This window comes from Engraulis encrasicolus, chromosome 5, assembly GCF_034702125.1.
Source record: "Engraulis encrasicolus isolate BLACKSEA-1 chromosome 5, IST_EnEncr_1.0, whole genome shotgun sequence".
Classification (NCBI taxonomy): domain Eukaryota; kingdom Metazoa; phylum Chordata; class Actinopteri; order Clupeiformes; family Engraulidae; genus Engraulis; species Engraulis encrasicolus.
This window is the reverse complement of record NC_085861.1, coordinates 45,816,222-45,828,721: the sequence shown is the minus strand read 5'-3', so window position 1 is coordinate 45,828,721 and position 12,500 is coordinate 45,816,222. Positions and strand designations below refer to the sequence as shown.

General features: G+C 50.1%; 1 protein-coding gene across 1 annotated transcript in view; it reads left to right on the top strand.

Moving 5' to 3' along the window:
• The window catches only part of LOC134449561 (intermembrane lipid transfer protein VPS13B-like), a 646,790-nt gene that overhangs the window by 514,969 nt on the left and 119,321 nt on the right, over positions 1–12,500 (top strand). The window contains exons 40-41 of the mRNA XM_063199569.1: positions 1,513–1,729; positions 6,844–7,028. Coding sequence (XP_063055639.1) covers positions 1,513–1,729; positions 6,844–7,028 — 402 coding nt within the window. The remainder of the gene's footprint in view (positions 1–1,512; positions 1,730–6,843; positions 7,029–12,500) is intronic.

Below are 12,500 nucleotides of genomic sequence, written 5' to 3'. Positions count from 1 at the left end.
TTGAGGGGGTTTAGACACATGTGTACACACACTTAGACACAGACGCACACTCACATTCACACTGATTCACACACGCATCGATTTTTTGTGTGTGTGTGTGTGTGTGTTTTTGGGCTGCTGCGGGCTGCTTTTGCACCATGTGTGTTTTTGAGTCAGAGATTCCGGCTGGTGGAAGCCAAAGCCCCGGATGCCGTCTGAAGAGGGGATGAGGGGAATACCGCCGTGCGCCACAGTGCACAGCCTCAGCAGCAGCAGCAGCAGCAGCCTCAGCCTCCTACGCTGGGGCCCCCTCACTGCTGCCTGCTGCTGCTGCTGATGATGATGATGATGTTGATGCTCAGGAAGTCTGACACTTGTTTTTCTCCCCTCTTTGCTCTTTTCTCCACCTCTTCTCTGTGTCCCTCCCCTCTTTATCGGCCCTCCTCTCCTCTCCTCTCCTCTCCTCTCCTCTCCTCTCCTCTCCTCTCCTCTCCTCTCCTCTCCTCTCCTCTCCCCTCCCCTCCCTTCCCCTAACATCCGCTCCTCCCTTCACTCACCCTCTCGTTGTATTCCTTTCCCTCTTCTCCTCCCCTCTCCTCTCTTTTTATCCCTCAATCTCTTCATCCCTCCATCCTCCCTTATTTTTTTACCTTTTTTATGTTCTCTCTTTCTCTTTTTCTTCATGTTCCTCGCACATGTTTTCCACTCCTGGTTCCTTTTATTTGATTTCATTTGCTTTCATTCACCACACTCTTCCTCTCCTCTGTATCCCTCTCCTCTTTTTATCTCCTCATTTGCCCTCTCCCACCTTTCCTCTCCTCCCTCCATTCCTCATCCTTTCTCCCTTCTACGGAGAGTGCATAACATCCTGCGTGACAGCCACCATCCTGCCTACCATCTGTTCCAACAGCTACCCTCAGGTAGAAGGTACAGGTCCCTTCAGAGCTGCACTGAAAGACTAGCCAACAGCGTTTACCACCAGGCCATTAGACTTTTGAATTTGCAGGACTGCTGAGGAACATTACTGTCTTAAATGTTATCCATCTATCCTTTGGACATTCTGTGTGTGTGTGTGTGTGTGTGTGTGTGTGTGTGTGTGTGTGTGTGTGTGTGTGTGTGTGTGTGTGTGTGTGTGTGTGTGTGTGTGTGTGTGTGTGTGTGTGTGTGTGTGTGTGTGTGTGTGTGTGTGTGTGTGTGTGTGTGTGTGTGTGTGTATATGTTTGAGAGAGGGGAGGGGGGGGTCGTATTATGCACTTAATCTCTGCTGCACTGTAAGTGGGATGGGGGGGGGCTGGGGGGGTCAAGCACTGGTGTCACTTTTACCTCGTTTTGCACTTTACTTGGAAACCTGCTACTACTAAGTATTGTACCCCAAACACAATTTCGTTGCCTTTTTGACAATGACAATAAATTCTTGAATCCTTGAATCCTTGAATCCTTCCCTACCTTTCCCTCATCTCTCTTCTCCTGTCATCTCTTCATCCTTCTCTTCTTAACCCCCTCTCCCTCTCCTCCCTCTCCTCCCTCCTACAGGTCTTCTGGGGTCAGGAGCACCTGAACTGCCTGTTGCTGATCCAGGAGTACCTCCAGGGCTACCTGCAGAAGAAGAACAGCGGCCAGACCCAACCAGGCCCCGAGGAGCCCCCTCCAGCCTCCCGCCCCCACTCACCCCCCGGACCCCACCCCTTCAAGACAGAGCACAGCTCCGACGACCTCCGCACCGGCCTCTTCCAGTACATCCAGGACCCAGGTAATTCACCTCCCCACCCCCATACCATCCGCTACTATCACCCCGTGAGAAAACTTCTGTCATGACATTTAGGGCCAAGGGTGGCAACCCCTGGTCACATGAGGGTAAATGTGCTGTCATGTGTTGGTAATGTCCAAGCACACACCACAAGGGGAGTAATTGTATAAGTGTCCCTGGCTTAAGTGGCGGGTGCATTTAGGGAATGGCTAGGTCAAAGGTGTGGTGTGGCTTTAAGGTGTGGTGTGTGTGGCTTAAGTGGTCGGTCTATTAAAGTCAGATGCTTGAGTGAGAAGCACGGTCAAATATATGATATGGCTTTTTTTCTCTCCTCAAGCCCTTCATGTAAAGCCATCCACATACCACAACACCCTGAACTCTACTATCAAGTGTTGTAGTGTGATATTAAATCTAAATTGTCACAGCTGCAATATTTCCTTAAGTTAAAGTACTCTACTGCCACGATCCCAAGGTCAAAAAATAAAGAATAACACAGTGTGATTCTATCAGAAATTAGGGAAATAGACGGAGGAAGAGAGGAAAAAATTGCAGCCCTGTTGATAACCCATTAGATATGGGATAAGTGGAGGATCAGATCGGAAATAAAGACCAGAAATACACCCCTTGTTCTCATTCCCATGAAAAATGTGACAAACTCCGCAAACAGTTATATTCATTGGTCAGTTTTCATTGCCAGTGGTTCATTGCATTAAGGCACAAGTAGCTAAATTGTGTCACTGCACTGTCCATTGTTGCCCATGCGGCTGCAGGGTATACTACCAAGCCCCATGCGCACACCCAGATGGATTTAATGGCTCACGCTCATCATGGTTGTTATGACTGAAAACACGCTTGTGTTGTGTATGTGGGTTTGTTGACGAACACTCCGATGGGTTTAGTCCATGCGCCACCACCGCCGATCATGGCTGAGTGTTAGTGGATGCTGGAGGCAGTTGAAATCCCACTTCCCACTGGTCTTCAAAGCAGCAAGGCAGCCGGCGCGGTCTGCTTCCCTCCAGGCTGGTCTTTACCCCAAAGCCTCCCGAACCACTGCCACCGTCAAGCACTGGCAGCATCGCCCTACACACACGCACAACAAACACACGCATGCATGGTCAGACAGAGACACACACACATATACACGCACATATATGCACACACATGCTTGTGTACACACACCTACACACACATACACATACACACACACACACACACACACACATACACACACACACACACACACACACACACACACACACACACACACACACACACACACACACACACTCACACTCACACTCACACTCACACACACACTCCAAACTTCCCCCATCACTCCCCTCAACACTGTGCCAGCCACAGCAGCCTTGCTCCCCAGGCCTCCTGTGTTCAGACTCCCTCCACTGGGTTTGTTTGTTGCATTGTTTTGCTGGCCTTTGAAGCCAGTCAGTCAGGCAGCTGTGTGCAGAATATGGGGCTTGTTCAATAAAGGGGGGGAGAGAGAGAGAGAGAGAGAGAGAGAGAGAGAGAGAGAGAGAGAGAGAGAGAGAGAGAGAGAGAGAGAGAGAGAGAGAGAGAGAGAGAGAGATCTGCAACATGCTTCAACCAGATCCAGAACGCTGGAAAGCACAGGCTGGTTTTGCACACAGCCAGCGGGTACTGGGAGGCCTGGTGTATGTGCGTGTGTGTGTGCGTGTGTGCGCGTGTGTGTGTGTGTGTGTGCATGCGTATGTGTGTGTGTGTGTGCATGCGTATGTGTGCGAGCGTTTGTGTGTGCACGGGCGTTTGTGTGTGTGTGTGTGTGAGCGTGTGTGTGCGCGCGTGTATGTGTGACAGAGGTGTCTGTGATGTAGCAGCTGCATTATTAAGCGGCAGTCCATGGAAACCAGCAAAGCAAGATGCAGAACCAAAAACACCACCAGCATCACAACACAACACACAGCTGGAGTCCTACTTCTCTTCTCTACACACACACGCACACGCACACGCACACACACACGCACACACACACAGGCACAGGCACACACGCACACACACACAGGCACACACACACACACACACACACACACACACACACACACACACACACACACACACACACACTATGCACGCACACAGCAACAACATCAGCAACAAAAACAACAAGCCAGTGGCTCGATGGAAACAATGCACAGTGTGCACCTTGAAGAGCGACCGCAGTACACCACACTGCACATGAAAGCAGCCCGAGTCGGGGCTACAATTATACGGTCTGCGAGGCATCGAGTGCAAAGAGAACCCCACTGTTTGTGCCCTTGCGGGCAGCGCAGCCAGCTTTTTTGCTATGTTTGTCCTTTCTTCTCAGTGCCCCTCTTCCCTTTGTTTTTGTTTTTTGCTTTGACTGGGCCCGGGACAAGGTCTACTGAAAGGGCCCCACTCTCAATACATGCAATGTAATGAGAATCCACTTCATTGGCACCCCCTCTTTCCCTGGGCCCAAGACAACTGACCCCTTTGTGCCCCTACCCCAGTGGGTCTGATTGCATGTACACATAAAGCAGACTTGAATTAAGCAGCAGCACTGTATTCTGAGGAGTGGGTATGGGAAGAGTGTGGGGGCTAGTTTGGCTGGGGAGGGGGTTGGGGTTGGTGGGGGTTGATCGGGTCTGGTAAAACTACTGGAGCAGTCTGCCCCCACTCAGCGCTCTGAAACAACAAATACAGTATTGTCTTTCCTCGTCCAGATGCGCGCTGTGCCCCTGGTGATTCAGCCGGTTTACGCAGGAGGGGATGGGCGAGTTGCGTTTTGAAGTGGTGAGAGCGGGTATTAAAGTTGCTGGTACACCCCAGGGGTTCTGTAGGCAAACAGATGCATAGGCATTAATCAAATCGCTCAACATTTCTTCTATTTACGTCTGTGCCAGTCTTTGTATACACAGAGTCTACATTTTTTTTTTTTTTTTTTTAAAGTTGAGTCCACATTGTACTGCAGTTTTATGATGTATGTAGCCACTTGCTGTCATCCAGCTGACAGAGCAGTGTTGTTGTGCTGAAATGCACAACAGCCTCAACTAAATGTTCACTTGGCGCCCCCGCCCCCTGCAAATAGGAAACAAACATGATGGCTTTTTTGGACGAGTCGTAAACAGCCCCAGCCAATTAACTTCCTCCATTTACGAGCACAGCATGGGTTGAATTTTGATTGGCTCAAATGTCTGCCACCTCCTCAGGCAAAAAAAAAAAACGGCAATCGCTCAACTCCTGTGTCTTGACATCAGGAGGTGCTCTGCAGGAGGTTGACCTCTGACCTTTGTCTTTGTTTAACCCTTTGCTCAGGGTCAGGAGAGTGCTGCTTGACTTCAGGCCTTTGTCTGCCATATCAGTTTCCCTGCCAAGTGGCCCCGGCTTTGACAAAACACACAAATTAGGCTCAAATAAAAAATGACTACCACCTTTTATTATATTTTTCATATTTTGTTTTTATAGTAAATGTATAGATTGTAGTTGCATGTTGTAGATATTACGTCCTAACAGGAACAGCTTTGGTCGGGCCTGGGGCGCAATCATCTGAAAGGGCCCTCTCTCAATACATGCAATGTACTGCAGACCCAATTCTGGTGCCCCGCCCTGCCTGGGTCCGGGACAACTTACCCGTTTGTCCCCCCACCCTGTCAGCAGCCAGGCTTCCTACTGTAGGAGATAGGCAGGTGACTGCTGTCTCTAGCATGTGGTGACTGTAGCCTGGCTACTTGCTGTTTGGTTTAGTAATCCATATGCAGGGTGGGCAACAGAACAAGGGTGCAGAGAGACGAGGGGGAAACAGCCTGATGATTGATTCGTTTATAGATCTGTTCTTACAGTTTTCATTGAAATGTAAGAGGATTTAGGCCATGTGCTTTACTCTTCTCTACGCCCTACTCCAGTGTGCCCACCCACAGCTCTACACACACGCACACACATGCACAGATGCACGCACACACACGCACACACACACGCACTCACGCACGCACATGCACTCACACACACACACGCACGCACGCACGCACATGCACTCACACACACGCACGCACGCACGCACATGCACACACACACACGCACATGCACGCACACTAACACGCACACACCCAGTAGTTTTTCCCCTCCGACCACACACGCTTATACATACGCACACACGCACACTCTCGCATACACACTCTCGCATACAAACTCGCACACACACACACACTCACGCGCACACATCCTTACGCATGCACACACATCTACACACATGCGCGCACACACTCACACACACACACACACACACACACTCAAACACACTTCCACTCACACACACACACACACACACACACACACACACACACACACACACACACACACACACACACACACACACACACACACACACACACACACACACACACACACACGCACTTCCACTCTCACACACACACACACACACACACACACCTCCACTCACACCCACCCACACACACACACTTACACTCACACCCAAACACACATGCAAACACTCAAACCCACACTGACACATTCATACACCATATGGCATTCCAAATCCCCGCTGACCGCTGAGACAGCTTTCACTGAACTGAATTGAAGTATTGATCTCCATTTTGGCTTCTTCTGCTTCTACTGGAGTTTTTTATTTCCATCAATAGACATGTTTACATGGGCACTTTTAGTCCAATTACATGTACAAACCGATTAAATAGGCATCATGTAAACAGTCAAATAATGTCTTTATATATAGCTGGTTTAAATATTTAAGCAAATTACATTAGGTAGTTTAGAATATTTATGTACAGTAAACTAGCGATTAACTAACTCTGATTAACGAAGAAACAGCTCATGTAAGAAGTTTGTGGCAAAGTGCCCATGTAATCTCTGGTCTGTCTCATGTCTAATGTCTCTCTCTCCCTCCCTCTCTCTCTCTCTCTCTCTTCCCCTCTCTCTCTCTCTCTCTCTCTCTCTCTCTCTCTCTCTCTCTCTCTCTCTCTCTCTCTCTCTCTCCCTCTCTCTCTCTCTCTCTCTCTCTCTTCCCCTCTCTCCATCTCTCCCTCTCTCTCTCTCTCTCTCTCTCTCTCTCTCTCTCTCTCTCTCTCTCTCTCTCGGACCCTCAGCCTCTCAGAAGCTGCCCGGGCCGCACGAGGTGGTGTTCTACAATGAGACGGACGACAGCCCAGGGGTGATGATGTGGCGCTACCCCGAGCCGCGGGTGCTGACCTTCGTGCGGATCACCCCCGTGCCCTTCAACACCACCGAGGACCCCGACATCAGCACCGCTGACCTGGGGGACGTGCTGCAGGTGAGGGGGCTGGGAGTGGTGGTGGTCGTGCGCGTGTCAAGTGCCTTTCTTCCATGTGTCACGTGCCTTTCTTCCATGTGTCCATCCATCCATCCATCTATTGGCCCTATCAGTGCACGGTTGGTGTCTGCTATTGTCATTAGGCGCATTAAAGTCACTCCGCGTGACTTTGCGCCGAGCCATGATTTTTGAGTTTGCGACGGGGGGGCATGGTGCCATTTTGGGTCACGTGACGGCGCACACCATTAGCGCACGCCAAGTATACATGGACTGGCGTGTATGATTCCAGCTTAATAAATAAATGATATAAAATATAAATATAAATAAATAATGAAGTCAAGTTTTGGCAAAGGACGTGCTCAACTTCTTGGAAAAACGAAAGTCTTTGGGTGCGAGATAAAAAGTATCAACTTAAGGAAGAAAAATCCACACTCACAAAACTGCGTCTCATTATTTATTTATATTACCACCATGTCCAAAAAGCAAACGCGTTTCGGCTATCAAGCCTTCATCAGTGCGTGGTATGCCGAAACGCGTTTGCTTTTGGAAATGGTGGTAATATAAATAAATAATGAGACTTAGTTTGTGAGTGCGGATTTTTCTTCCTTAAATAATGAAGTCACTCAGCGCATGTGGGAGTGGTAGGTGTGTCTCTCCTGATTTCCCACCCGTCGTACAGTACCTGTGCCAAAGCTTGGTGTCATCATGCCCACATACTAATTTCATTAGGGCATGGAACAGGCAAAAGTACTGGTGGGAGGGGTGAACTCTGTTGAAGTTTGACATGTGTGTCTGACTTGGCCTGTCACTACCATTTGAACATGACATGTAATCTGCTCATATGTAATACAGTATGTTTCCTGGTTGCTCCTGTTGCCTGGAGACATGAGATCTCCTCTCAGAGAGACCCGATCCAGAAGTAATGTGGAGGGAAATGTAAATTGACCAGGAGTTTACGAATGGCAGGGCAAGGCTACCTGTGGCATTTGGGTCATTGGTGTTTTCCAAAGGTTTTCAGATCATCACTGACCACCCACCCACCTCAAAAGCGCAGTGGTTGCTTACAATTAACCAATAACTGCAGGCTCTGTGGAGTGGTTCAAGTGGGGTTAAGTGCCTTACTTAGAGGCAAAACAGTGGCAGGTCCTGGGACTAAAGCTGTGAGTTTAAGTGCTTGTGAGAATATTTGGACAGCTTACAGCAAGGAAAGTCAGAATTGATGCTTTAATTGGTAGGCCCGATCTAAGCTTGAGCTTTATCCTTCCATAGACTACAGGGTTTAGGTTTGAGTTTTGGATTCAAGATTGAACAGCATTGAATCCCAGCAGCATTTGGACAGCCACCTGGACAAAACAGGGCCTCAAAATGGTTAGGATATAGGCTGAAGTTATAGAAATAAGTAGCCAGACGCAGTACACACCCGCGATCACACACACGAGAACACAAACAGACACACTCACGCACTCACTCACACACACACACACATACGCGCGCACACACACACACACACACACACACACACACACACACACACACACACACACACACACACACACACACACACACACACACACACACACACACACAAACGCATACAGACACTAGACACTACGCCGACCCCCTAGTGATCAACTGTCAACCTCACCTGATAAGTGTCTTTCCAGATGTGCGTGTCAAGTGCGGCGGCCATCATCTCCCAAGACCCATTTTGCATTTGTCCTTCGCCGCTCTGACAGCTTTTACGCGGCCCATCATGTCATCTGCCGTTCTGGGATATGCTTCCAACTACCCCGAGCAGCCCCCTCCCCCCTCAACAACCCCCCACCCCCCCCTCTCTCCCTTCAACATCCCCCAACCCCGCCCTCTCCCCCCTCAACATCCCATCAACCCCCTCTACCCCCCTGCTGGGTTAGCAGATGGATGGGGGGGGTTACGGTAGTTGCCGTAAACCCCTCACCGTCCGACTTTGTCCTCCCCGTCTCCTGTGTCATCTTTTCTTCCATGTGTCCATCCATCCATCCGTCCATCTCTCGGCCCTATCAGCGCTCGGCCCGTGTCTGCTATTGTCATTAGGCGCATTAAAGTCACTCAGCGCACGGCTGACAGCTGACAGTTTAAAAGGCCCCCTTTACTTTGTGACAGAGTGAAATGTAATGTAGCGGCTGCTGCTGCCGCCACTGCTGCTGTTGCTGATGCTGCTGGCTTGAAACCACGGCCCGGGCGCTCTGGACTCTGGCAGGGCCATTTCAAGGAACTTGGGGCCCTTAGTTCCCTCCCCTTTCTTCTCTTCAAAGTATTGGGGAGGGCAGTATAGTTTCAATAGCCGTATTATTGCACTTATCAGTCATTTGAAGAGAGTAATTTAGAGAGGTGCAGTCACACTCACAAAGTTGTCATTGCTGTCATTGAAGTACAGGTACAGAACCAATCGTTACTCAGGGGGCCCCCTTTCATCTGGGAGCCCTGGGCAATTGCCTAGTGTGCTTGCCTGGGTTGTGACAGGGCTGGACTCTGGATATGGGGCTGAGGGTGTGCAAGCAGATGTGGGGGCTTCCTGAGGTTTTGCGTGGATGTCCGTCTCTTCTTTATGATGTGTTACGCAGCGAGGAGGCTCCGGGAGGATGGGGAGAATGGGGGCCAATAGGGGGAGACTTGACCCCGACGTGTCAGCTGCGTTGGACGTGTCTCGCTTGTGAAGATGAGGTTAGATTTTGGCAGGCCAAATGAGAAGGGAACATCTACTCATCACACACATGCACATATTCTCACACACACACGCACACATGCACATGCTCTCTCACACACAGGCACACATGCAAGCACTTGCACTTTTACCCTGCCAACTTCAGCAGCAGAAGCCTTGTCTTGCCTCCCTTCAGCCTCTCTTGCACCCGGTTCTCTCCTCCTTTTTCCCTCTCCTTCTTTCTCTCTGTCTCTCTTTTTCACTCTACTCTCTCGTTCTGTATCTCAGCTCCTCCAAATTTCTCCACTACTGGATTCACTCACTCATTTCATCATAGTCATTTCCCTGTGGTCTCTCTCTCTCTCTCTCTCTCTCTCTCTCTCTCTCTCTCTCTCTCTCTCTCTCTCTCTCTCTCTCTCTCTCTCTCTGTCTGTCTGTCTGTCTGTCTGTCTGTGTCTCTCTCTCTCTCTCTCTCTCTCTCTCTCTCTCTCTCTCTCTCTCTCTCTATTCATCCAACCCCACCGCCTTCTCCTTCCCCAGTATTTCTGCACTACTGGATTCCCTCAATCATTTCATCTCAATCATTTTCCTGGCCCCCGGCGTGTCCAAGCGGACACCGAGAGGTTACAAGGTGTTGCAGATGTTTGGCGCCCGTCCGCAGCTCTCGGCTCGGCTCGGCGACCGACCGACCGACCGACTGACTGGCTTTACGCAGCTGCAAACTCCATCACCCTCAGCCTGCCAGAAAGGACACAAGGCCCCCGCGTGCAGGGGACCCATCCATATACAGAGGAGAGAGAGAGAGAGAGAGAGAGAGAGAGATAGAGATAGAGGGTGAGGGAGGGAGGGGGAGAGAGAGACTTGACAGGGGGATAAAGACAATGAAAGGCTGTGGCAAACCAAAAGTGAGACTTGACTTTCTAGAGAGGGACACATAGGTCCTTAGTGCTTGGGACACATACATACTGTTTACAGGCAGCAGAGGAGACGATGGAGTAAGAGAGCGGGAGAGTGACTGGACAGGGAGATAAGTAGTAGAGGAGTAGAGTATCATTTATTGATCCCAAGGGAAATTAAGGTGTAAACAATGAAAGTCAGTGGCAGATCAAACATGAGACAGACTCGGCCTGCCAGAGAAGGACATACGTCCCCTGTGTGGTGCAGGGGACTATCAATATACAGACAACAGAGTCAAGTCAAGTGTACATTATTGTCAAAAATCTATGCAACAGGGTTAGCACATAAGTTTGAAATTGTGTTTGACCAGTCTCCAATGTGCAATGAACCATGACGGGGAGATAAAAACAATGAAATGCAGCGGCGATCCTCAGCCCCCTGCCGCAGGGACAACTCCTCACCTTCCCCACACCAGGGTCAGCCAGCCCAGCTACCCACTACCCCTACACCAGCTACCCACTCCCCCTACACCATCACCAGCCCAGCTACCCACTCCCCCTACACCATCACCACACCAGCTACCCACTCCCCATACACCATCACCACACCAGCTACCCACTCCCCTACATCAGCTACCCACTCCCCTACACCAGCTACCCACTCCCCCTACACCAGCTACACACTCCCCCTACACCAGCTACCCACTCCCCATACACCATCACCACACCAGCTACCCACTCCCCATACACCATCACCACATCAGCTACCCACTCCCCATACACCAGCTACCCACTCCCCTTACACCATCACCAGTCCAGCTACCCACTCTCCCCTACACCATCACCAGCCCAACTTTCAACTCCCCCTACACCAGCTACCCACTCTCCCCCTACACCATCACCAGTCCAGCTACCCACTCGCCCTACACCAGCTACCCACTCCCCCTACACCATCACCAGTCCAGCTACCCACTCCCCCTACACCATCACCAGCCCAGCTGCTGCCCAACCAGGACAGGCACTTGGACTGGGTGAAGAAGCCCAGAAGAACATGTGGTTTCCACATACTGCAGCGTCTCATTCTTTTGTCTTTTCCTTTGTCACTCTCCATCATACTTCTCCCCCCCCCACCCCCCTCTCTCTCTCTCTATCTCTCTCTCTCTCTCTCACTCACTGTCTCTCTGGTCTTAGCCCCCCTCCGGCGTTCTGGCTCAGGGACGTCTGCGAGTTGACAAGTCTTTTAAGGGGAATCAGGTGCGGGGGCCAGGCGGTGGAGTGGCCGCTGAAAGGAGGAAGGCCTACTGTCACTCAGCCGCCGGCAGCCTGGCTGCTCTCTTCTAACGCACACTCCTCTCTTCCCACGCATGGGGCCCTTGCACTCGCTCTTGCTCTCTGTTCTCTTTCTTTGTTTCTCTCCCTGTATCTCTCCCTGTTCTCTCTTTCTGTTTTGCTTTCTTCCTCCCTGTCTCCATGTCTTTCTCTAGCTCTCCTCCACTCACGCTTCTCTCGTCCTACGCATGGGCCCTTGCACTCCTTTATACTCTTGCCCTCTGTCTCCTTTCTTTCTTTAATTCTTTCTTTCTTTCTTTCCTTCTTTCCTTCTTTCTTTCTTTCTTTCTTTCTTCCTTTCTGTCTGTTTATTTCTCTCTTTCAATCGATCTTTCTTTCTTTGTCTATTTCTTTTTCTAGCTCTCCTCGCACGCTCCTCTTCTCCCACTCATACAGTAGACTTTGCTCTTGTTCCTTCTTTGTCTGTGTATATCTCTTTTTCTCTTTTCCCTCTATTTTTGTTTCTCTGGTTGCTCTTGTTGCTCCCATTTCATCTTCTCCATCACATCACATTACGTCTTCTTTCATCTGTCTTTTTTTCCTCATACTGTTTGTTCATCTCGC